The 27,731-nt window shown below is 38.5% G+C and overlaps 1 protein-coding gene across 1 annotated transcript; it reads right to left on the bottom strand.

Annotated features, from left to right (window-relative positions):
• Positions 1-569: 569 nt before the first annotated feature.
• LOC142139802 (polyunsaturated fatty acid lipoxygenase ALOX15B-like) lies at positions 570-25,925 on the bottom strand. Its single transcript, XM_075197672.1, has 13 exons — positions 25,808-25,925; positions 25,367-25,448; positions 22,692-22,814; positions 15,428-15,531; positions 14,764-14,936; positions 14,457-14,603; positions 13,374-13,577; positions 12,541-12,627; positions 12,177-12,346; positions 11,771-11,892; positions 10,895-10,995; positions 997-1,167; positions 570-749 (listed from the first exon to the last, which is right to left on the bottom strand). Exons 1-13 carry the CDS (start codon positions 25,923-25,925, stop codon positions 570-572), a joined length of 1,782 nt encoding a protein of 593 aa, XP_075053773.1.
• Positions 25,926-27,731: the final 1,806 nt, after the last annotated feature.

The following is a 27,731-nucleotide window of genomic DNA, read 5'->3' as shown; positions in this document are numbered from 1 at the left end:
CCTAATATTTTATAGAAATTTACAGACAGGTTTTTTTTTAAATAATGTTTAGGAAAAGTAGACAGCATGAAAAATAGGTATACTACAAAGTCCAGAAATATTACAAACAGCAAACATATTCTCTTTTGTTTTCAGAAGCATTCTGCACACATTTCACAAAATGTTAATCCCATTTATCCACACACCAGATGACCCCCTCCCTTTTGTCAATGCCAATAGTTCTAAATCAATATCAAAACACAAAGAGCAATTAGAGATTGTTTGAATTTTATTACAAAATGTGACATGCAGCGCGCTCAAAGAATAATGAATCTATATAGGGGAAAATATGAACATTTAATTTATATGACATGAACTACATCTTTGATTGAAAAAAGCTCCACTTGACAACTTTTTAATCACAATACTGCAGAAAATTGCCAGCTAATCAAAAACTATCTGCTCCCTAAATCTTCATCATCAACCTTGATTTAAATTGCACCAGCAGATTCTGTAGCGCTTTACAATTGGGATACCTAGTCATATCCCAAAAGAAGGTACTCAGTGACGATCAGGACACTGACACAATGTTAGATAGAGACACTGTTCTCAATCACTCCGGGGTTCAAGAAGGTATAAGGCAAAAACATGTTCGTGTTCCGTTCAGTAATGGACTTGGAAATTTCATCCAACTTGTTCTGGAAATCCTTTATGAACTTCTGTGGGACCTCCTCTGTAAAACGCACATCAGGGTAATCCCCTAAACGTCTCTGGAGAGCAATAAGGAATCTGATTAATGAAAGCTTTTTTTAGCCAAAATTTAGCCATGATTTCTTTATGTATTGACTGAGTCCATTCATCAATACATTACAGAGCAGAGCAGCATGTACATGAATGGACAGCTTTATATATCATGATCTGCGCAAGAATTCTCTCTTACATATTCCCCAGACTAGAAACACAAAAGGAGCAGATCTGCTTATTGCTTTTATGTCCATACAGGGTCCTAGTACTCACCCGGTCTCTTGGCTCATTACTAAGCAGCCACACTGTGGTCATTCCAGTAGTGGTAGTGTTTACTTCTGGCAATGCATCCAGGATACTCTGGGGTGTGCTGACTCCTTTAGCTGTGGGAGGGGGGATTTTCATGGATGTGGGACCATTGGGCATCCAGGCATAGAAGTCAAACTGCAATAGAAACATTGATCATCTGAAACATGTTTATATGCATGAATAATTTATCCACAAATGCATAATTATCTTTTCAATATTTTCCTAATTATACATAGGATATTTACACATTGCCATAATACATTATAAAGGAAGATCTAGCTCTTGAGTGTAAATGTAATATTTTGTATCTCTGAAACGAAATATATTTTCCACATGGACCAGTAAATATTGTCACATGAAACACACATGTGGTTTCTTTGCAGAATATCAAATGTAGGCTTACAACATGTGTGTATCAGTTGTTAGGTAAATGTCTCATCTGTCAATCATGCATAAAGCAAATGGAAATAGGGTGGTAAAAATGTGACAAGAGTTTGTGCAACACATACTGTAGTTATTGTGTTAGAAATCCTGTTTTTCAATGACTCGTATAGATGGTCTTAGTAATAATTCTTGATGTACAGCCTCAAATCCTCCAAATCAAGGATAAAATCAGATTTTATATTTACATTAAATTCTTTTCTTAGTCCATGGGGGACATTGAACCATGGGGTATAGAACCTCCTTCAGAACATGGACACTTGAAATAATTCTATCAATTAAATGCTCCTCCCTCTTATACTACCTCATCTTACAGGGAAATCAGTAATTACACTAACCAAGTCCCACAGGACAGAACCAAAAAGAAACAATAAAGAGAGATAGAGAGAAGTTACTTCATCCCTGAAAAAGGAACATTTAACTTTGGTAAACTTCTTCCCAGGATATCTAGAGCTTAATTGGGTGGGCACTCAGTATTTATCATGGACTAAGAGAAAAGAATTTAGCGCAAGTTTAAAATCTAGTTCTCTCTATCAGCCACTGGGGGACACTGGACAATTGTGATGTATCAAAGCTACTCCCTTTGGGTGGGTACGCTCACAAACTAGTAGTGCGCAGCACCCTATACCTAAATCTAACGACCTTAGAATTGTAAAGGTATGTATAGAGCCCCATGTGGCAGCCAACCAAACTGCCCGGCCGAAGCCCCATGATGAGCCATCCACAAGGCGCTCACCTATTACACCAATAAAGCCAGCTGTGCCAATCTCTGCCATGACTGGCTTCACCAGTCTGGTGCCACAACTGCCCCTCAACTCCTTTCTATCATACCCTTTAAGGTTGCAGGAAGCATCGCCATTAGAGGGAACCAGTAATAATTCTAGAAGCCTATCGCAATAGAGAATTTGTATATCCCTGATGTTGAGAGCCAATAGAAACACCCTATTAATCTGAGTATTTCCACCTAAACATAAGTGCTGAGTGTCCAGAGGATTATCCTGCTGAATGAATCTGTCTGATACCTTAACAGAAACAGCTTTTGGAAAGATAACACCTCCCACTCTCTTATACTAACACTGGAAGAAAATCACTGGGAACTGACAAAGTGATTTCTGAACCCTGTGCCTTTACCGCTACACAAAAAGGCCTGAAACCAATCATCCTACGCTCTTGGCAGTTGTACCAGTAGTAACCCTTTCACTGTTCATCTGGCTAATAATATTATCTAAGTCAACCCCAAATAGACATCACCGTAAAATGCAAGGAATCCTGACTCTTTTTGACTCTGCATCTGGCTCCCAAGCATTGATAAAATTGTCTTGGCAAGCTGAGACCATCAAGACGAAATTCTGGCCCCCGGTTTTACCAGCATCCAGAGCTGTGTCCCCAGATATACTTATTCTTCCCAGAGGTGTACCGCCAAGATCGCCATTACAGACCAATGCCACCCAGACAACAATCCTGCAAAGAGTTGCTCTGACCACTTTTCTGTGGTCCAGTTGACCCAGTTTTTTGGTGCATTATTACGCTAGGCTTGTGTGGGTGTTGGTGTGTATGCGCTACTGGCACGGGTTACTCCACCTAGCAAAACTAAATAAAGATTTTTGTGCCAAAATGGGCCAGAGGATTCAAATAGGCGGCATCCAAAGATGGCTGACTATTCTGTATGCAGAACCCACTGAGGAAGCCACTATATATGGTGAAACCCATTTGGTACATATCTACCTACGCTACAAGAACAGTTTGCCATTTAGTTTCTCTTTTAAAGCTTTCATTTATAATCTATTTATTCTCACTTCTATTTTTATTACTTTAGCATTTATTATTATTTTTATAGATTATTTATTTACATTTCTATATTGTTTTCTTCCTGTACTCATCCCCACCCATCTCCTTCAATTACTCTGTATCTATGTTAATAATTCTCCATAGTACCTTTCACTTCTACCTACATTCATAACCCTGTCCAATCTGTACTACCACCTACAATCTGGTTTATGGTTGTTATCCCTACTATCTTCTTACTCTCCTCTTCTATTGTTAATTGTATAATCATTCCTGCTCCTGAAATCTATAATATATTTTACCCACTTATACCTACAGTACATTCTAATCTCTACTCCACTTACACTATAATTTTGTTTCTATCCACATCCCTATCTCTACTTGCATTACTATGTCAATTTCTATCTGTATTACACAGATTCCTCCTTTTCTTCCTTCTATAACCCCTAAACTTCGCCTCCAGCCTCATATTTCCCTGCACCACACTTTTCCCTACCTACATTACTCTTTCTTATACCACATTCCTGCACTATATCCCTTTCTTCCGACAATACTACTCCCAATTCTATCCATTACTACACCACATTCTCCTTTCATCTCAATCTTCATTTCTATTACCTCTTACTTCCACCTCCAACAGATCCTGGACCACCATACCCGGTATGTCCATTTAAAGCAATTTTCCATACTTTATTTCATGTACACCATCTCTAACCCCTATTTCATTTTACTCCTACTTCCAAAATTATTTCACCCTCTAACCCAGGGGTAGGCAACCTGCGGCTCTCCAGGTGTTGTGAAACTACAAATCCCAGAATGCCTTGTCACCTATCTGCTGGTTATCTACTGGCAAAGCATGCTGGGGCTTGTAGTTTCACAACAACTGGCGAGCCGCAGGTTGCCTACCCCTGCTCTAACCCATTCTCAATTTCTCTTACCTGCATCAAGACATCTTGATTCTTCATCTAGAACTACCGCCGCAGCGCAACGTTTCAAACATCCTTCGGATACACAGAACAGAACCACGTCACAAAGACCACACCACACCGACAAAAGCTGAGAAACCACATGACGACAACCCATTATGGCCCGTACTCCACGGCTACCGAAAGAATGAGAAATACTTTTTTCTACTTTTTTCTAGTCTAGTTGACCCTATCTGATGCTAAAATGGGTCTCAGTAAAGCACCAGCCACTAGCTAACTAGTTTTAAGAATGGTCTCAAACGTTCTTAAGGGCTGTGGTATTCATGGATAAGAATAGACGTGACATTAGACAGTCACGCTATATAGGCGACCCCCTAGATGAAATTTCCCTTGTAAACTACTCTGGTAAGGGATAAAGTGTCTAAAATATGCATATAACCTAAACCTATGTACAGTTTGGGTCCGCAACTTGCACAGCAATTTTTTTTAATTGCGGAGAAAAAGTACTGTTTTAACCATGCATATCGCCCAAACCGGCTCGCCTTTTGGAATTGCTAAGAGAAGCATTGGGTAATTGGCTGAAGATTCTGTGAAATCGAGGGAAGGACATGTCCCTTCTCCTACAACCAGTGGAAGTGAAGCGAGCTACTAGGTAAATGCTGAATTAGACTGCGCTAGTGCCTTAGCCCAAGCCGGAGGTGATACTAGCCAGCGCTTACGACATGTGGCCTCCTGCCAAAGGCATCCATGTCTGACTGTCCACTTGGTGATATCCTGATATTTTACATAACTATGACAAGTCACAGATGAAGCCCCGCTATCCTAGACCTCCCTTTATTTGGCCTGACAAACAAGGAAGATAATCCACGGCAAATACAGAGTGCACAATATAGAAAGGGAGAACCAGGTATCAACAGACAGCAATAAACTCATTAGTAAATTGTGCAAAAATATACTTCACAATCCCACTCCAGCTAGAAGTAACTATCTTCTGCTGGGGAAACAGAGGAGAGTTGAACTGCAGTGTCTGATCTAGACTGATATTCAGTATATACCTGAAAGCAGTCAGGGGGGAGAGCAAATTATGCTATTTGTACCTCCCCCAGTACCCAGTATGCATAGACCTCTTTATCCAGCCTAACAAGATAAAGAGCAGGAAAAAAGTACAGAGTACACAATATGGAAAAGTGAATCAGGTATCAAGAGACACAAATTTAATTCATCAGATATAGAACACAATCCCCAATTCAATCCCACCCCAGGTAGAGGTGAATACCTGAGGTTGGTGAGACAGAGGAGAGTTGCACTGCTGGCACAGTGTCTGATCTACATTATATTAATATTTATTATACACCTGGGACGTACATCATTAAGATAAGCTAAAGTAATAAAATGGAGGTTTTTGTTACGGATGGAAGAGTAAAAGTCCTAGGAGTTCAGAGATCTGGAGGTAAATATATCAAGGTCAGATTTTTTCAGCATGTTAAAATCACGGCAAATCGCTGATGATAAACTTCCCCCCGATTTTAGTGCAAAAGTTTCTGAAATATATCAAGCTGCGATTTTTACCCTGATTTTCAAAATCGCTGGTCATCTCTGGTGATTTGCTGCGATGTCAAACTCTCCTGTGGTAAGCAAACTCTCCTGTGTTGTCCCTATCTAGCTGCGAGATTAGTAAACCCATCACTATTACATTGCCCTGTCTATAGAACCGGAGGTCCGAACAGCTGTCAAAACTGATAAAAATAAAGGTTAAAAAAAAAACAAAAACACATGGAGTCCCTCTCTAGTAACCCTAGTGCTGCCAGCCTACTACTGGTTACGTGGAAAAATTTTGTTTGGGGTCCCCCTGATTTCACATAACCAGCACTAGGCAAACCAGCCAGGTTGGTGGCACTATAACAGGGGGACACGCGGCAGGGGTTCCCTAGGGAGTGGGGTACGCCGAAAAAAAATGAGCTGGCCCTCCCTCTAGAGACAACCAGCACAATGTTGAAAGCACTAGGGCTCTTCCTACACCCCTGGGCGGTGGGCGTAGGGTACTAAATGGCGATAAAAGTGTAAAACAATAAATGAACGCCATTTTGTTTTGTGGAACTACAAATCCCAGCAAGTCAGGGTGCCCTAAACAGTGTGGGCATGCCGATACTTGTATAACTACAAGCACCAACATAGCCATGGCAGCCAGGGTATGTTGGCACTTGGAGAAGTACAAGTGCCAACATGCCCTGACACCTGAGCTGGCTGGGACCTGTAGTTCCACAAAAGAAAATGTTAAACCCTCATTAAAACCACATACATTAATAATAAAACCCCAATAAAGACACTAAAACACCCTCATTTATACCACATATTTTTATTAAAAATAATAAATGCCCAGAATACTCACCACTGATGTTTTCATCGGTTGTCAGCAGCTTTTAATCCGAAAATAGAAATCTACAATGAACTATAGAAGAGCTATAGAAGAGAAGACTCTTCTATATTAACTCTAAAATGAACTCTACAAATCTGTGTCGGGGGGAAGCCACATAGATTTTTAAATTGCAGACTGTCACCAGATGGGTTAAATGATACAATTGAATTTAAATTTAATGATTGGTATTTGTAGGTAGAATATATAGATACACTGTTTTTGACGTCTTTTGTAGGTTTTTTTGTGAAAATAAATCCTAGTTTTACATCTATTCAGTACATTTATTTCTCTATGAATAGAGTTCACCCATTGATGTAGGTTAGTCAGTTTTAGTTTATTTGTTGTAATTTGAAAAAAAATATTGAGCTCTTCTTTGAGGGGTTCTGGTTATATATTAACATGAATATTTTTCTTTTTTTGTAGTTAAATATGAATATATCAGTGTATGTCTGTGCTTTTATGCATTATACATATGTATGGACATGTGTATGTATTTAATTGAACTATATAGCTATATATTTACTCAATTAGTTATCTCATATATGTGCGAAGTCAGATCTTGCTAAATCCCCCTTTTTTCTGTATGTTGAAAGTTTGTCGGCATGTTAAATTTAATTTTATCATTAAAAGTTATGGATTTTATTGTTTTAAAATGTCTAAGAATGTGTATTTGTAAAATATTACAAAAGCGTTAATTCTCTGGATGTTGGTCAAGTGTCCTCAGAAGTCTCATTTAACATTCATTGATTCACCAATCACAAGATGTGCTCAAGCTTTATATAGTTGGATACTATAGAGATGACTGCATTGCTTTGAGAAAGTCTGTTGTGATCAGATGAAATGTGTCAGAGAGACCTCTATCCTTTATAGAAGATCCGACAGACCATACTTTTGTTATCCCCTAAGGTTAGAGGAGAGGAAATTTCACAACCAGCAAAGGAAGGGGGTTCTTTACAGTAAGGGCAGTCAAGATATGGAATTCATTGCCAGGGAAGGTTGTGATGGCAGATTCAATAGATATGTTTAAGAAAGGGTTAGACAAATTTTTAGCGGAAAGGTGTATCCAGGGATACGACCGTTAATTTAAAATAAAGGATAGTAGTGGATATAGGGTAAAAATTGGATTGCAATATTGAGTCTGGGGGGGATTTTCAAAATTGAAACAGATGGGCGGTTGCCTACTCTGGATTAATTTCAAATATAAGTGCAGGATTGCAGGAGATCCAAAATAGGTTGAACTTGATGGACTGGTGTCTTTTTTCAACCTCATCAACTATGTTATCTACCGTGTTTACTTGCAACAATAGGAACTTGTCGTTCAGGAACTATTAAGCTACTCAGTGCATTGAATGGTATTTTCTAGCTGACTATTTTTATTTGATAGTTAGTAGAATAAATGTTGACTAATTTTTATACACAACGAAATATACAAAGATTTTCAGAAGATGAGGACCAGATTTCTGGTGGCACAACACAATAGACAATACTATGGGAACAGCATTGATTGTGATCTTGGGAGTTCAAGTTCCATCTAGGTTGATTTTAGCGGGGTTCTATTTTTTTGTGATTAAGATAAATGTTGGGTAATTTTTTATATAACTATAAAGCAATTGTTACTAGTAAAGATACATTTAATAGCTTGATATGCAAGTGATGTTTGACATTTGTCTTTACAAGTTTATATAAACTTCAAACCTGTTTTCCATGGTCATATCTTTTCGGAGATTTTAATAAACTTTTAATTATAATGTTATACAGATTTAATATAAAACAAGAAAGGGTTTATAGAATTCAGGTAAAAAATGCTCATATTGTTATTATGGTATATTGTTTTTTCTTGTTTTTTTGCCAACATGATGCAAATAGGTTTTAATTAGAGATGTTCACTGACCCCCGTGTTTTGGTTTTGGCAAAATCGCCCTCATGTATTTTGGGTTTTTTTTTGGATCTGTATTTATTAAAAAAAAAATTGCTAAAATCACATAATTTTGCTCTATTCTTGTTCCTATTATTATTAATCTCAACACTAATTTCAAGTAATTTGCAGTCACTTTTGACCCACCTCACAGGTCACAATATTATTTTCATACACTTTCAAACAAAGACTGTAGATTTAGAAGACCAAGCCTGCCAGCCCTAGTATTTGTATTTCAGCAATGACAATTAACAATGGAGATCTCTTGAATGTCACTGTAGACTAAGAACACTGCTACCCCCTCCTCTTTCTATTCTACGTATGACGCTGCCCAACTGCTCTACAGACTGTGCTACCCCTTCTGTGTCCCTCTGTGAAATGGCGCTAGATCACCATGGAGGGCGGTACTTATAGAATCCAAAACTTCGGAGATCTGACAACATTTTGACTCGTTTTCTATTCCGAGAGTGCGCGAAAGTGGCTCGGAATTTAAAACGAAAGTGGCTTAACGCAATGTGTAGCTGTATTTCACCTCTGAAGAAATTAATGTGCAGGTGATGAAATGCATCAGGATAAATCTCCATGCTGTTCCACTAAATTGGAAGTTAAATCTATTTTCAGTCATTTCAATGACTGATTGGGACCTTTAAAAAAAAAATAAAAAAAAAAAATATCATTTTGCAGAAAGCGTGCAAGGAGTTCCAATTATGGGACCATAGACATCAATCGGGTGAAGTGGCCCAAATATCCTTTGTATTGTGCACATATCTGAAGGAAACAAAAACATCTTATTTGCCGACTGAACAGTTTCTATGACTTGTCGCAGCAACCGGACAGACAGATTAACTGCATGTCAGGTAATTCAAGTTTTTCATTAATGTGCAATATCTGATTGGAACTAGATGATTATATCTTATTTAAGTAATTTTGAACCACTTATCACAAAAGGTGTACCTTTGGATAATATTGAAAGACTATTTTATCCATTTACATCAGCACGGTACGACTTTCCTTAAGAGTCTCTACATGTAATTTTCTTAGTTGAACTCCCATAAGTGATCTTGGAGATTACAAAATCAAACGAGTTCTTAAGCTTCATCATTTTTCAAAGCTATTGGAACAGCGTTGTTATTACAACTTACACGTGTGTTTGTTTTTATTATGTTTAGCTCACATTCAGATATTTTTTATATGTGTGTTATATGTGCATTTTTAAGATACTTTTTATTATCTATTTAGATGCGATACTGTTTATATTATTAATAAATTCTATTTAATATACTTTTTCAGCATCATGTGTGGCATGGTTATATTTTGACCTGTTGCAGCGCTGTAATAATTTTTTTCTTTGTTTATAATTTGCCTTGATTAAGTGGGGCCTAACACCCCATATTACAGCTGTGCTACTGATCAAATGTAATAACTGATATTTTATCACTATACTCATATTATATATATTCTATATATTCATTTTATCATCCAATTACACCTATGGTGCGCCAGTTAAATCTTTTTCTTTGCTGTAAATTATACTGCTTGTACCTGCACCTCCCCCCAGGACTTGGTAGTTAGTTATAGTCCTCTCTTTTTCCAATCTGAAAAGAAAAAGCGCAGCAAAAAGGCAGATACAAAGTACACAATATTGAAACATGAACAAGGTATCAGTAAACAATAAAACTCACCAGAATTTAAGCACAAATTTATCACAATTCCAATACAATCCCACTCTAGCTAGCAGTATTTACCTGCTGCTGTAGAGACAGAGCAGAGTATAGCTAATGGCACAATGATCTTCACTACATGGCGGAAATCAGTCAAGGAGGATGTGAATAATATAGTACAGGGGTCCGCACCTCCCCCCAGGACCCAGCACATCAGCAGCCAGCATCCTAGAGGACACCCCCTTGTGCTACGGCTGTGCCTAGTGAAGGCCCACCGGATCCTGCTTCCCAAGTGGAGCCCTGGCTCTACAGTGCGGTTGCTTGGCAGGCTCCACCAGAAGCTGACCACATTTTTAACATCCCCTTCCGGTTCCAGGAAGGAGAACTTAATTGTCGCTCTCCCGGTGTGGTCTGGTTCCCAGCAAGACTGCCTGCTCTAGGTGTCCAAAAATTTAAATAAAAATAAAAGAAACAGGCAGCCCAGAAAAGAACACCCTGTAATGAGGGCACTCTAAAAAGCTGATTTCCCTGCAGGATGGGGAGGTATAAAAAGGGAGGAGAATTTAATTGTTAGAATTATTTAGAGTGCCCATGTCCTGAAGGAGGCTCTATACCCCATGGTCCAGTGTCTCCCAGTAGATGACAAAGAAAATAGGAAAGACTCACTCTGCATAGTAGGTTTATAGCCTTGTATGTTGTGATGCTTTATGTCACTCACCTGACCACTGTTGACAGCTGCGTGTTGAGCAGAACAAGTAAAGATAACCATGGTCAGGAACTTGATCAGAGAAGACTTGGTCTCCAAAGACGATGGCATTCCTATCAGAGGGAATAGTCCATTAATAAACTAGACCTCACCAACACTCTACTGGATGATCTAAAATGTGATTTGATGCAACAAGGAATCTTGGAAAATTCAAATGTATGTAACATAATTACCATATACAGAGAATTTTAATATCAGCATGCAATCTTAGTGCTGCTAGAGTCAAGCTATATGTTATTCAATTTGTCTCCGAGCTTTTTAAAGGCCAGGAAAACTCTATATCTAAAGTCAGCCACACACAAGCTGATCCCCTTGGTCTGAATGCCAGTATCAATGTCCAAAGTGACTGTACATGTAGGTAATTGCAGAACTTTGACCTGTTAGTACAGCCAAGAGATGATCATATACAAGCTGATACTCCCCTTCAAACCAGTTTTAATAGTATTTGTGAAAGAACATATTGAGTTCGATATTCTCTCAATAACTGTGTGCTCCCTCAGTAGTAGAAATATACTAAATATCGCATTTGAATTTATATTTTATGATTATATAATAAAAGCTAAATTTGAATTTATAATTTGTGCAGGTCGGTCTTTTACTCTGTTGACTAGAACCATAATGTAAATGCCGACATGTTAGTATCCCAAGATTGCCCCATTCAAATAGGTGATCTTCCTTTTTCCATTACCATACTAGACAAATTGAGTATGAGGCCAGCATAAGTTTTGGAGAAGGGGATGAGGATGGAAGGAAATCAAACAGTCAGACTGACTAGTTTGCTTTGCAACTCAGTTTAACTAAATACAGTAGAAAGTTCTTAATTCTTACCTGAAGATTTATATGACAAGAAACCTTCTTCAAAGATCTCTGCTACCCAAGCCTGAAGTTCAGGGTCTGCACTGACCACTGCATCACTCTCATAGTAGTAATGAATTATGTTGGACACAAAGCTGAGTGGAGAAATCAAGAAATAATGAGGTACAAAGAATTGAATTTCAAGTATGGAGAGTATACATGGGCTAGAAAGGGGTCTGGGATTATAGATGTCTGGAACACCCCTTATAAGACATCTTTCAGAAATTGCTATGTGTTGGTTGCTTTATAGCATTTTTATGCTGTATGAAAACTTATAAATAAACCAGTTGAGGATTTTTAAAGATGGAAATGAGGTCATCTCCCTCTGGTTGGGTAGTTGGGACAGGCCAATGTTCTGCATATCTACTTGCACCTCTACCTCTCCACAGCCAGCCAGATCTTCATCCCATCATCCCTGTACAGGTAATTGGGAATGGACTCCATTCCTCTTGTCTGGATGTCTTCAGGGAGACAGAGGCTGCTGTAAGTGACCTCATCCATTGCTCTTTTCAACAGTATTGCAATACCTCCATTTCCAGTCACCACAGCCTGGAGAAAAGTGGACTATGTGTTAGATATGTTTTCTGCAATTTTGCATTTCGTAATTTTCTGACAATAATTTATACACCGCTGCACTGTAAATGCTGAAATTACAGGATCAAGTCAAAACAAAGAACTATAACAGATTATAGCTGACATTGGGATGAAGACTGTGTATAGCCTGTGCATAGTAAGGGTCTGACCTGATCAAAGAGGCCTCCGGGACCAATGAGCTGAGTTCTGGCAAGGACATTGATTTCCAGGGTGAAGCGGAGATGTGGAGTAATAAGCTGGGGGAGAAAGATATACTGCTTATAGACACATCTATTCTAGGCCATAATGAGGGCCTGATGAGATTCATTTTACATGCAGAAAATATAAAGCCCTTAAAATCTGCTTCAATTAGTAATTTGTGCCTTAGAATCAGCAGCTCAAAAATGATAGCCTATTAGGAAAGTGAATACAAGTCAGTAAAAGTCCTGCATTAGTGGTTTTTACAATTCTGGCATATATTGGAATGGCTGATGTCAAAATATTTAATCAAGTCTTAGACAAATGGTCATGGTAGTTTGTGAGAGGCATGATCATAGCACCATTTCATTTTGTCCCATCAGAAAGCACAGTGACTACACCATTATTTAAAATTAGGAAAATGTCATCTGATGCTTTGTAGGCCATAAATCTGTCTTATTGAACATTTTAACAAATCAAACCAAAGTCTACAATATTAAAATATAAATACAGATTTTATGCTGTCAGGCAGTGGATTATATTTGTATTTTGCTCTTCCAGATTAAACAATCCAATTTGCCACAACGACAACATGGAAAATTTAATGTCCTTGGAAACAAGATTAGCAATATTTAGAAATGCTAAAGGATGACATATGCCTTGGTAACTAAATAGTTAGCATCCACATATGTTCCCAACATTAAGCCACAATGAAGGTCTTCGTGTGGTTGGCCCCATAGCTCATTTATTGAAACTCTGCAGTGAACTAAACTCTCTTCAGGACAATGGTTTAAACAGGTTTCACCTTGTGCACTGGATGGCCCATTGGAAGTTGCCTGGTGGTTGCAATGTTAAAGACCTCAGCAAAGAGATGAGTGCGGAGAAGGTGAGTGTCCACTTCATGCACTTGGAAGTCAGAATTGCGCACCCAGATCTTGGCCAGTAACCAGTCAGATTCAGAGTCATTGGGTAGAAAAATTGGATTGTTCTCTCCTGGGGTTTGCATCAACTGTAAGAGAAAGCACATCTAGATCCACATATCCTTTATCATCTACGTATCCTATACCATGTGGTTTAGAAGCGATCAGTGCATCTTCACTGCATGTGCAGCTATGCTAAAATTTGTGAAAAAGCCCTTTGTACTGCAGAGACATTTGCATGTGTTTAACCATAAAGCAGCTGAATATATTAAAAGGTTAGGAAATCTTAGTTGTGAAAAAGAACGTGTATCCAAGTAATGCTTTAGCTGATGTTTCTTAGGAATTTTCTAAATTGAGTCCATTACCAGTTGGTCAACAGGAGGGGAAACCAAAAATTAATTTTTGCTCAAGTAAACATTGTTCTAATTTAAGAGCAGGGTCTTCTGATTTGGGTTGGAAGAATGAGCCAGAAGGCGCACAATCTGTTTGTCTATCAACTGGGGTCTGAATCTGTTTTTTGATATCTATCTGCTGTAAAGAATTTATTTTTAGCTCCTTCATACCTTTCACAGATCATTTTCCCATGTTCAAGGACATACAGGTGCCAAGACTGTTACTGGGAACAAAAGGTATGCAGTGTCCCACATTGTATACAGTTATCAGCATGATGATATACTAAAACATCACTATGCTTTAAAGACGACATATAATGTGCAGAACTCATTTGAAGCAACTGGTACCCTGAAGTTTGTGGCCATACCAGCAAACATGTTCCAATTACTGGATTACTGATCTACAGGACTGGGGAAAACTGGAGCCATAAAAGTTTATGTTGTCTATTGTCCTGTATCTAGATTATTATATTGGACACCATACTAGATATTTCAAAGAACAGAATTCTGAATAATTTTTCATTCAATTTGTTTTTACCAGTTACAGTAAATAGACATTACAAAATTGAAACTTGCCTGGATGGCTATAGGGACGAGTTGATCTTGATGATTTTTCCATAGTAAACACATAGGGGCAGCAATGTATTGTTGTTTTCCATTAATGGAGTTGTTGGCTGGGATCCCATGAAGAAATTTGTAATCTGCCAGAAAGATGTTGCCATTCTGCAAGACATATCAGGCAGTTTACTGAAAGATATATGGGTCATAAAGCATAAGTTTGAATTAACTATGCACTAAAGGAATAAATGGGAGAGTCAACAAGTTTCAAAGTTATTTGCATTCAATAACCACCACTGGTCATCACTTGCCATACAAAACTCACCTCTAGTTCTTCCTGAAGGTTGGTGGACGTCCCCAGAGATGCGGCCACCATATCATCACCAACTGGAAAGTTATCAGGGATTTTGAAGCATATTTTGATTAGCATAGGGTTTATTCCATTCAGATACTGGCTACCAAAGAAGTAATCCTCTTTCCATATCTCAGCCACCACATCTAGGGAAAAAAGACACGATGTCTAGAAGCATTATACTGTGTGAAAGGTGGAGCTACCTGGATTTTTACTGTGCACAATACAGATCATTTCACAAGATTGAACAACAACATGGGGGATAAGATTCTAATGTTATGAGATGAGAAACTTCTAATAATGACTCAAAAGTAATCGCACAAACCTTCATCAACAAGTCAGTTGTTCCTAGTCTCAGTAGTGTATGATTACCATATCAAAGTAAACATGTATTTTGCCAACATTATATTTTCTACAGATAATTTTATATTAGTCATTACAGGAAAGTATTTTGGAGTTTAGACCTTTGTAGGCTGACATAAGGAAATCTCTTTTCATGCAGAATTAGGTGAGTGTTACCAGAACAGGTAAATGGCATAGTTCAAAGAGTAACATAAAGCTCATTTTGAATGAGATGTTTTTGTGGTAAAATTCTGCTTTATAGAAGTAGTTCTGGAAAGAGAAAATATAAACATACCTGAATGATCTGACTGTCTGAGGCAAAACACCAATTTAATATCTTCTAGATCAGACCATGAATCCTGATTGTCTGTGAATCCTTTCAACTTCATTTCAAGTCCTCTGTGAGAGTAAGTAGGATAAAGGTGTCAAACAACCATATGCACAGTACTGACAATTGCCTGGACTAAGTCTATTACTCTAACATTTAATAGCTAAACTGAAAGAGAAATAACCACATCAATGCTCAGGATGGAAACTAGTATGTTCAGATAAGAAGATAGAGATCATTGCTGTGGTTTTATTTTGTGGGGGTCAAGAAGTTAATTAATTTCAAGTCTTCCTTTACTGAATAAAAAGATAAAATATTAGGATAACTTGGCTGACTGACCAAGAGGTATTTCATCTTCTACAGGTTCATCATCATGATCATCATTTATTTGCAAAGCACCACAAAACTCTGCAGCACCGGACTGTCAGTTACAAATCTTTCAAAATACAATTGCACATATATCTAGAGGTAAAGGGTAATGCTGACAAATTAGGAGCTAGAAGGACTCACAGGGGACCCAGAACTGTAGCTGGTTGAAAAATATAGTAGTATCAGTTGGGGGTAGGATAGGCTATAATTGAGAGATCACGTTAAATATTGAAAGTTGGGGGTGGAGTTCTGTCAGGTAGGATAGGGATCTTCATAAGTGAGGAGCAGCATGGCAGAAGTCTTGGAGGTGGTAGTGAGAGGTGGTTTCCAGAGAGGAGAAGAGGCATAGGTCAGATGCAGGTCAAAGAGGCAGAGAGGTAGTATATCTCATGATGTCGTCAGTGGCATATGAGGGGAGGAGTTGGTGGCATTTCAGGATGAATGGGAGTAGTTTAAATTGAATTCTGGGGGAATGGGAAGCCAGTATATGGTTTAGCAGAGTGTTGCAGCAGATGTAGAGAAAGATCAGTCTCGTCTCAGTGTTTAGGATGGTTTGTAGAGGTAAAAGACGAATAGAAGTGGTTGTAGTAGTCAAGGAGATAATGAGATATTGGATATGGGTTTGGGATCGTCCTGAATGAGAGAGGAATATTCTGGCTATATTTAGAAGGTAGGAAGTGAACCAGGAGATAACAGTGCTGTGAAGGCCAAGGTAGTGAAGGGTTTCAAGGAGATGAGGACAGAGGTCAAGGAAGAAGAGTAGTGAGAAGTGACAATATGGCACTCTAGTGAGGACAGTCTCGAGGCATGCAGAAAGAGGAAGCTTGATTGAAAAGTGTCATTAAGAGAGTGAGCAGATAAAGTGTATCATCTGGTTATACACAAGCCACTTAAGTGGGCTGGAAGCAAAGGGAGTAGAGAAATGGTGTGGTAGCAAGAGAGAATTAGGGTCAAGGGATGGACTCTTGAGGAGAAGAGCTATGCACATAATTGAAGATGGAATGGAAAGCACCAGTGGAGTGGGACATGTTGAGGAGGTGAGCTAGATGCAGTCAAGTATTGGGGCAAGGTGTGGAGGAGTTGGGTGGAAATGGGATTGAAAGGACAGGTTGAGAGGGAAGAGGAATCAAGGAATATTAAGAGATTTTCTTCAGTAATAAGCGAGAAAGAACTGAAGGTGAGTAGCTGAATGGAAGAGAAGTTGGGTATAGGGTGATAAATCTGATGAGACGATTTTGTTACAGATGGTGTTGATTTGTAGTAAGTAGCAAAATCATGAGCAGTAAGGGAAGAATGGTGAGGTGGGCAGAGAAGCAAGTTGATGGCAGCAAACAGATGGTCGTGTTGGATTAACTTGGTGGATATTAAGGATCTAAAGTAAAGTAAGAGAGAGACGGTGGTATACTAAGAAGACAGGAAACATTTGTAATGGAAGAAGTCTGCATTAGAGTGAGTTTTTCTCCATTCACTCTTGGTTGTACTAGAGCACTTTCTGTTTGGAGTGCCAGAGTTAGAGTTTGGATTTGCAACTAGAGATGGTCACTGACCCCCGTGTTTTGGTTTTGTATTCGGTTTTGGATCTGGATTACCTTCGTGTTTTGGTTTTGCAAAACCGCCCTTGCGTGTTTTGGTTTTGTTTTGCCATTTTTGAAAAAAATAAAAAAGTTTGGGTCTAAAATAACCTAATTTAGTGCTCCACCAGTTTCTTAGATAAGTGAGGTAATTCTAAAGCTAATAAATTATGAAAAAAACAGTTGAATCCCTGGAAGGCCGTCCTTAATGCGAACACTTGTCTGCAAATTATACAGTCAAACCTGGTTGTCTACCTCCTCCATCTTTGATTATTGGCAATGTAGCCATCATCTTTGAGTGTATATTAGACCCTACACTTGTAGTTGAATATTAAAAAAGCAGCCTGCGCAGACTGTTGAGCTAGAAAGTAGAATTAAATGGACCACGGTACTTGGTGGCTATCTAAGCCCCCCCCCCCCCGCCCTCCACTTGTAGTTGAATATAAAAAAACCAGCCTGCATAGATAGTAGAACTATACATTTTTAATATACAAAGAAATGGACAAAGGCAGTTTGGTATCTGTCTGCATCAGATCCCCTCTCAACTTGGAATAAAATAGAAAACTATTCAGCCGTTGTATAATCTAGAATATAAATATAAATTGAGAAAGGCAATTTGATATCTGTCTGCATCATAATCATCAACATCCTCATTAGCGCCCTCGTCACCTCCATAAATCTCCCCCTCATCCTCTTCTATTTCCAAAGTGGCATCCTCAATTTGTGTATCAGCGGCTACACTCGGGCTGTTCAGGTACACATCAGCAGAACTGCTGAAAGGGCCCTTCTTTATGGGTACACTAACAGAATGCTCACAATTAGACACACCACTGTTGGATGGGCTCTCCACAGGGATCGGTGTCATTTCTGATTCAGAGCAAACATTATTCTCCAATGCCTTACTGTTATCTTGCAGCTCGGCTTTGACGCGCAACAGTAGTTATGCACCACTTGTAGGGTCGGTAACATTTTTGGATCTGCCACTAATAGCCAAAGGTGAAGGCCTCATTCTCTCTTTGCCACTGTGTGTGTAGAATGGCATGTTGGCAATTTTTTTTTTTAATCGCCTTTTAACTTTTGCTCAGTAACACTTTTTTTTCGCTTCAACACAGTAAATTTTTTTGGGGGTTTTGTTTTTTGCACTGATTTGGAAACACTGTTTGACATCGCCTTGGCCAGATGACGTACTGGGAACACTTACATCAGGACTGGTGACAGAACCTGGTTGCTCATTCTGATCATATGTGGACTGCTTTGAATCCATTCTGAGCGCAAAGCACTGGGGAGTGCTAAAAATTATTTGGTAGATACTGCTGACAGATATGACTTTTGACAGCCAGAAATATTTATGCACAGTTATGGGGGACACCCCAAAAGCACTGGGGAGTGCCAAATATTACAAAAATAAAATAAACCTCTACCCTCCTCTCTTCTCTAGCGATTTTTGTTACAGCAATTGGAATAAGAATATTGTATTCTCTGTCCCTGCTCTAATCAGCCTGTGACTACACCCTGCTCTCTCCCTCTGTCAAATGGCGATGGATTGCTGTGGAGGCGTGTATTTATAATGTTGAAGTATCGCGAGAACCGAGCCACGAGATCCGACGACGTCACGATGATGTTCGGCCTCGATTTGGATTCGGAACGGGCGGGAGACTACCGAGCTGCTCAGCTCGGTACGCGGATACCCAAAGTTCGGGTGGGTTCGGTTCTCGGGGAACCGGACCCGCCCATCTCTATTTGCAACTGTGAATGTTGTGTTGTAGAATGGCACTGCAGCATTAGGGCAGAACAGGTTAGATATAGGATAGAGGAATAGTTCAAGTGAGGCTGAGAAGAGAATCAGGTCAAGGCCATTTAGGTTTTGCACTGTGCGCATGGATTGCAGGAGGCAAGGTGAGGTAAAAGGAAATGAGGTGGTGATCAGAAAGCAGGAAGGCAAATTTTGAGAAGCTGGAGATGGGAGAACAACAGGTCTAGTAAGTGTACATCATGATGGATGGGAGATGATATCCATTGGGAGAGGTACCAGGATGAACTAAGCGAGAGGAGTTTAGAGGTGGCAGTGCCAGTAAAGTTGTTCATATGGATGTTGAAATAGAATAAGAATGGGTAGGTCAGAACAAAGGATGTAAGAAAGCCAGGTGGAAATGTTGTCAAGGAATTCAGAATGAGAACCTGAGGGTGATAGATAACAGCAGCATAGAGGTGGAGTGGGGAGAAGAGGTCACAAGAAACAAAAATAAAAGTGCATGCATTTTTATTGTTTGCAAACAGTTCAGTAGGGAGTGTCCAGGCAGTGCATATGGTAGATGCATGAGGATAACAGAACAGGAGAGTGTTAGATGCTGTCCTCCTTGAGCAGTATTTCCAGGTAGAAGGTTGTTCGCCTCATTACCCCATAATATATATATATATATATATATACATACACACACACACACGTAACAAACACACACTAAAATATTAGCCAAGCTGACAACACAGACGTGCAGCAATACAGACTGCATATGTAAGGATAGCGGAGATGTGTGTGTTATGAAGTTTAGACTGTAAGCTCCATTGGGGCAGGGACTGATGTGAATGATAAAAGTATTCTCTGTACAGCGCTGTGGAATTGGTGGCTCTATATAATATTGATGATGATGGACTGCAATCAACCCCCATGAACCTCACACTACAAAGGACAGCAATAAAATATTTAAAAAATTGGTGCATAAAAATAAGCATTACATTAACTAAAACATATTACATCTGATCACAGTCTAGATTAGTGGTGAAGAGATGGTAGTGAATAATTACCATTAAGAAAAGTATATATGTTGGCATTTATAAACTCTTGCTTCAGTGCATCTTCAGGAACAAAGTTATATGAAGCAAAGCTCACTATACCCAGCTATTATCACTGAACTTTTACATGTTATATTTGTAATTATATTGAGCTTAGCAAACAGATATAAAAAGTCACATATGTATAGGAGAGTCTCAAAATAAAGGGGGGCACATTGAAACTAGGAAGATCTTGGGAAGTATACTAAGCAATTTCCTTTGAACAGACTGTTAGAAGAAATGTAACACCAGGTAAAAATGACACTTCATCTTCACCTATTTCCGTAGCTACTATGCAATATTCTAGAGTCACCTGATGTTTTGCAAGCAAAAGGGTCAATAGCTCAGGGTAAACACATATAGATGTGCTGCAATGCATTCACAGAATTTAAAGTGTAGATCTAGAGACTGTTAAAAGATAAAGGATTCCTAGGTAACATGGTAGAGTGATAAATACCCACCGAAATCACAAAAAAGTATCAGATCATGTATTCATGCAATAAGTCAGTTATGCACATTCTGATTTATTTGGGGTGCCATAGGAGTACCGAAATGGCTGTTGGGTATTTTATGACATACACTATCATGAGCTCTGTTCCATGAACACCAGCACAAGATGAGTATTTCGAGAAACAATTATGCTGTTTATCTGTCTTTTTTTGACATGCTGGCATGAATGATATAATGGACTTTAAAAGTAATAATACAGCATATTTTTATATGGAGTGCTGGTTTCCAATCCTGTTTGACAGGAATTTATGTGAAATATATATATATATATATATACACACACTACTGAGATTCTAAAAGTAGGAGATATAAGGGTAAATGTATCAACCTGCTGCGAAGACACCGAACTCGCGGGAGTTCAAGATACCGGAGGTTGATACATTTACCCCATACTATTTATAAGGGGCAATCCTAACATAAGCGATACAGAGCAATAGACATTTAGGTCTGTAAATAATTCCAGATTATGGGCCTGTCAGATCTCTATATTTTGTTATCAAGGACAAAAAGATACATTAAATATACTAAGCAGAGACAAAATCTAACTTTTATTTTGTAATTTGCGAGTGATCATAGGGCATAAATTCAAATATGGACCTAAAAGGTGAGTAACATGGAAATTATATGGGATTGAACCCAAAATAACAGTTATTAGTGGATAGACAGATGTACTGTTATCAATGTTACAGTTCAAAGTGCATTATTCTCCAGGGTTCGAAAACTAATACTTATATTAAGTGCCTCAAAAAAGTTACATTTAATCACAACAATGGAGCTTGTATTCCTCTCATGGCTGGGTTTAATTCCATATAATTCCTATATTACTCACTTTTTAGGTTCATATCTGAAATTATACCCTATGAACACTCACTTATTTTAAAATTAGAATATTTCTCTTTTTAACATTGCAACATTTTATGGGTACAAAAGAAGTTACATTTTTTTTTTCTTTATAGTGGTTTATGTATATTTTTGTCCTTAATGGCGACATATAGAATTCTATGACCGTCTCTGATTGGGGGGGGGGGGGGTGAAATCATAATCTGGAACTTTACAGACCTAAATTTCTATTGATCTGTATTCCTTATGTTAGGAGTGCCCCCTCAAAAATAATATTTCACCTTCTTTTCCAGTACTTTACATAAGGATCAATAAGAGGTCATTATCTGTTAGCACTTCAAAATTAATGATATCCATGTACAAATATACTTTTTTCATGAGTATTTGCAACGTTAAATCCTAAGATTCTACCTCGTACGGTTTCTGCACTTGTGAACTGATCAGCAGACTTTGAAAGCTCAGTTATATGTCTGCACACAACATATAAAAATAGATTAGAACCTTGATACACCCCAGGTAACCACCCCAGGGGCACACGCAGGGGGTGTTTCTGGGTCTCCAGAAACCCCTCCCCTCCGCTAAAGTGCCCCTACATAGCGGCACTGTACTATATAGCAGCCGCGGCGCTGTCAATGAAGTGTCCGCGGCGGTGCTGTATACAATCCTATAAAAATCCTGCGTGCGCCGCTGCTCAGAGGTAGAAGCTAACTGATAAATAGTAATAAGAGCATACTTGCCAACTCTCCCGGAATGTCTGGGAGACTCTTGGATTCCAGGTGAGTCTCCCGGACTCCTGTGATTGTATGGCAGTCTCCTTCATCTGTCCACTTCCTAGTGAAGTGGACAGAAATAGGTCCAAAATGCAGCGATTCTCCTGGAATCGCGGCATTTGGCCCCACCCCCACTGTAAAATGACGCGTTTGCATCATTACGTCATGGTCCAAAACTATGCAGTTTTTCGGGTCCCGCCTCCTCTCAAGCCCACCTCCCCCCGGCAGCTCCCGGACACCAACAAGAAAAAGTTGGCAAGTATGAATAAGAGTCAGGGTTGGCATTCAGGGGTCATTACAGTTGTATGACTGTGCTGTAGTCTTCTCAGACTAGATACATACGTGGATATCATAGTGTAGCCAAAGCTGGTCCGTTTTAGGAAGGAGAACTGGTCATTAGGTGGCAGATCCGTAGCCTTTTCTGCATCGATGCAGTGAGGGGCACCTTCTGCATAAAATTTCCACCTGCAGGACACAAAGTAAGTATATGCTATAGAATACATTCATATAATCCAATCAAAAATGCATTTATTGATTCACAGACCTTCTGTTTATATTTAGAAACAAAAGATAAGAAATATATATATATATTCTATATCTATGAAGTGTGGAATTCCACTACGCTACTACTTCTTGCTTGGTGTGATACATATGTACAAGAGTTACATGACCTACATTTATATGGTCGATGCTATAATATAGATAGGAATGCAAAGTCGACAATAATGACAACACTATTATTAGGTTGACAATTCAAATGTAGACAGTACTTTTTGGTTGACAATAATATCCCTAACACTAACCATATAATACTGTCTACATTTGAACTGTTGACCTAATAATACTGTTGACCATGTGAATTGTTGACCTAATAATGTTGACACTTGCATTGTCGAACTAATGTTGTCAACTTTCCTAATGTCGACCAAATTAAAGTCTAGCTGTCGACCACATAAACGCTTACTTCAGTTGGTAGCATAGTAAATAATTTTTTCAGCAGCTGCCGCAATGATCTACATGCAGTTACTGATGCCAAAACTGTCCAGAAACTTTATGGGCCATAGGCACCATCTTCTGCAATGACCTCAGAATTTTTAAGAAATTCTGAACAACCAAATTGTGTGCAAAGCATGCTACCATCCCTATGAAACATTATGCCAGAGCACTTGCTGATAGATGAAGGTGGGCTGCACCCAGGAGAAAATTGCTGGGAGACAGACCACAGAAAAAAATATTTTTAACATTAGACAGCATGCATCATGGAAAGTGTAGAGGCAGTAATCAATACTCATTAGACAGACTGCAGGTGGTGTATGGAATGTTGGTTATCTTCATTTTTTTGTACAAATCACCAGAGTCATCAGATTTTTTTTCCCTTAATCCTTACACCAAGGGCTGATGTTTTCTTTGAGATTGACAAACAGTTTGGATTTTGAGCACCCTTTGTTACACTTTGCTCCTGCATGACCTTTTTACTAGTAGAGGCTGAAAAATTACTACTACTGCTGGTACTGGTATGCTAGTTCCAAAGTAGCATTCTCAATTTATTTGTCTAAATCATCATCATTACTTATACTCACATTTTCAAATGGTTGAGACATTTGAGAAAAAGGCTGCTCTATAATTACAGTTTTAGAATCTGATATCAGACTCACATATAGCACTCATGGATACCTTTAGACTCTCCTCAGGATTCTGTGAGTGCCCAAGTTGTTCTTCAGCCTGAGTGTTCATTTCATGTATTGATATGGCTGTTTTGGAGATGACAGACCTGCATTCTGAGTGAGAAGGTGGTTCAGGGGAAGTTATGGAAGATGCATGACTGTGTTGGGCACGCTTTTTCAATTGGCATTCTAGTATGTGTGTCAGAAGTAACAGGACCCCTACTAGCAAAATCTGGGCATAGTCAGAGCCTTTTTTGCCACTGTGAGTGGTATATGGAGTGCTAGCCATTTCCATTTTCTTTAAAAACAAGATATATATTTGTGCTGCTCACAGTCATACAGCACCCTGCTTTTACTGCACTAAATAAACACACACAATTGATCAGCAGACAATTCCAGCAGACTGATCTCTAAATAAACTCTACATTTTTGCAATAAAATCACAGCTATTGCAATATCAATTGCCTCTTTCACCCTGTCCAAGCGTTTTTTTTTTTTTTTGAGCACAGAGTTGCAGCAAACCCTTAACTCACATGCTATCACTTCTAAAATGGGGGCTATATTTAGAAGATATTGATCCAACTCATGAGAACTGTAATTTTACCAGAAGTGGTATTTTGCCTCGATTTCAAATCCAAGTATGGTACTCAAGACTGAGTGATGGCTTAATCAACTCAGAAACATAAAATTTGGACCCGTCAGGTATCTCAGAATCCGACCGCTTATCTCTGATATAGATATATATATATATATATATATATATATATATATATATATATATATATATATATGAGATTCACTGAAATTTTATAGATGTTTTGAAAATTGGTGAACAAATAATATATGCTACAGCTCATGCTGATTAATCAGATTGTGTCATTTATCCAGTGTAGTGCAGAAATTGAAAGCAAACACATTAGTTGGAATAAAGCACCAGTTTACATGCTTGGATGGAGATTATATATATATCTAATATATATAAGCCCAGCGGCGTGTGTTAGTGTGTGTGTGGAAAAAACTATTCTCAGAAAGGGCTCATCCAATTGACCTGAAATTTGGTATACCGACATTTGACAAAATAAATTAGAATAGTAAAGTCAGTTAACTTCCATCATTCCCCCTTCCCCCCTGTGGGAGGGGTAGTAAAGGCTAAATTTACGAGTTGAGGTAATTTTACCTCATGAACACACATTAAAAAGGACGCTTATATATACTGTAGCATATATTACTTATTCACCAATTTTCAAAAAAAATCTAAAAATGTAAGTGAATCTCCTCTCCCCTGGAAGACAAGACATTTTCCCATAGGCAGCAAGTATACAAGACATTACTTCATGTACATTGGTCACTCACTTGTGTGTTTCTCTCTCCTTCTCCAGTTCTACTTGCCGTTGTTGCTGAAGAATAGGATTAGTTTTCCCAGATAATATAATTCCTGAAAGAGAGAGTTTGTCATGATACCACCTCCAACAACCACCAGTACAGTTTTTATTGTAATTAAGTAAATGTGACATGATACATGGGTAACTAGTGATTGATATTAAAGTCTAACATGAGTAAACCATCTCATTCAGTATAAGATGGTCCCCACATGTAAACCTTCACAATTATAGTGTGGCATGTACCATTCTACATAGAGCCAGTCTTCTCAGCTCTGTAATATCTAGTCCTGTGCACTAACATTCAACTGGAGAGACTTATATTAGTGATTTTATGATGCATTTATTAAATGCAAGTATAAGTTGGTTAAGAGTTCCTATTTGTATCCAAGTCCTGCAATAAATTCCAACTCACCCGTCCCCTCTGGGATCTCCACAGTAGTAAAGGCGGGGATCCACCGATAGAAAGGGAACTGGTAGAGTTGACCATTGGGGCAGGTCACCTCAACATACAGGCAGTACCAGGCATCCATATTAAATTTCTTGTAGTGCTCTGTTGACAGCCGAACCAGCAGGAGCTCTCCCAGATCTTCCTCAATGTTAACATCAAAGTCAGTTACCTTGAAAAGCAGAGTAGAGCCTTAAAAAACTTGGTATGGAATATGTCTAGAATTCTCATTAGGATAGACCATGAGTGTCCCATTTATACAAGGAGATGTGACGTTTTTTTTCAATAGAGTTCAGGGACTTTGTGGACATAGACAAGTATATAACAATGGTACTGCCATTTTTCTAGAAAATTGCATATTTTGCAGACTTCTTGATTTATATGTTTAACATGTAAATATCAGGGTAATCCATTATATGAATCAATTAAAGAACCAAATATAAAACATTCTAACATTTCTTCATGACAAGTTGTATACATGGGTAGAATGCCAATAGAATATATGTAGTTTTTACTTTTCCTCAGATACAAACCTGTGTTTTTATGAATTGTTTCTTATTTTATTGTATACAGAATGGTTGAAGGGTTAGGCTAGACTTATTTCAGTTATATACAAGAACAGTAGCCCTTCTGGGGTCTATCCACTGAGCAGCATATTTGTTTATGAGACCTTTAAAAATGTACACAATAATTAACATATATAATCTTCTACTTCCCTATATACAAAAAATGCTTATGACAGATATACACTGTAGGGGGCAACTAAATATTCAGTATATTTACATTCATTTTTAAATGGGATTGTAACTAACAAGATGTTTTTTTTTTTAAAGGCTATTATGCAAAAAAAATTCATATTTGTAACATGGTATATATGAGTTTTAGTTTTGAAAATGTAACAATGACTTGCCCCCTCTGGAGTAATATTTTATCTTTTGTTGCAGACACTGTTCTGAAGATTTATTACTGTCGGTCCCACACATATTGCTATTTTACTTTAAATAAGATGTTTCCTTATTATAAACTCTCTCTGGTTTCCGATCCTTGAAAATGTAACATGGTGATCTGACTCTATAGAAAATGAAACAAGAACAAACTTTGGATTTTCTGGATCCACTGGGGTTCCCATTGGCTGTAATGGTTCCATGTCTACTGCTATCTCCTCTTACCGCTAGGCCTGCTTCAAGCAGGCCAAGCTTGGGTCAGTGACCACTGTGAATTTACTATTCGCCTGTTTAAAAGAGGCCAAGCAATAAGCTTATAGAGCATCATCTGTAAATATGTTTTAGTTTGAGTGAAATCCTTATTTAATTCTATTTATTTGTAGTGTAACATTATTCCCATATTGCGACTCTTATAAGATACTCACTGCTCCAGGTTTGAAGTTATTCCACTTATGGGGCAGTTGATGTTTAGCACTTTCACCTTGGACCCCCACAAGAACAATGGAAACTTGATCAGAGGTCCCAGCACACAGGTCCTTCCCTGTTGCAAATTTCAGCTTGTAGATCCCCATGTCTGAGCCAGTGACCTTGTGAGAGAAGCACTGTAGGAAACTAGAAAAGTCAGCAATGTTTTAGACTAGCATACACACCAGTGTTCCCTCTAAACTGAGCAATCTGGAAAGGAAAGAGGTAAAAGGTCACTTTAATGAGGGCTCCACCCTAAAGATTTGTATTCAAAATCTAAAGGATGTTTCCTAGTAAGATACAGGTTTAACTCTATCATGTCCAGATTGCTCAGCTTAGAGGGAACACTGATACACACCCCTCTCTTATACCATACAAAATATCTCACTCCTCCATGTACAAATTATTAGAATTTCCATTGAAAAACTTCTCAATTTCTTCACCAACTGTAACAATGTTCTTATTTGCTCTACACCAGTGGG

This window comes from Mixophyes fleayi, chromosome 2 (genome assembly GCF_038048845.1).
Source record: "Mixophyes fleayi isolate aMixFle1 chromosome 2, aMixFle1.hap1, whole genome shotgun sequence".
NCBI lineage: Eukaryota > Metazoa > Chordata > Amphibia > Anura > Limnodynastidae > Mixophyes > Mixophyes fleayi.
Note: the sequence above shows the minus strand (reverse complement) of the source record. Positions and strands in the feature narration are given on the sequence as shown.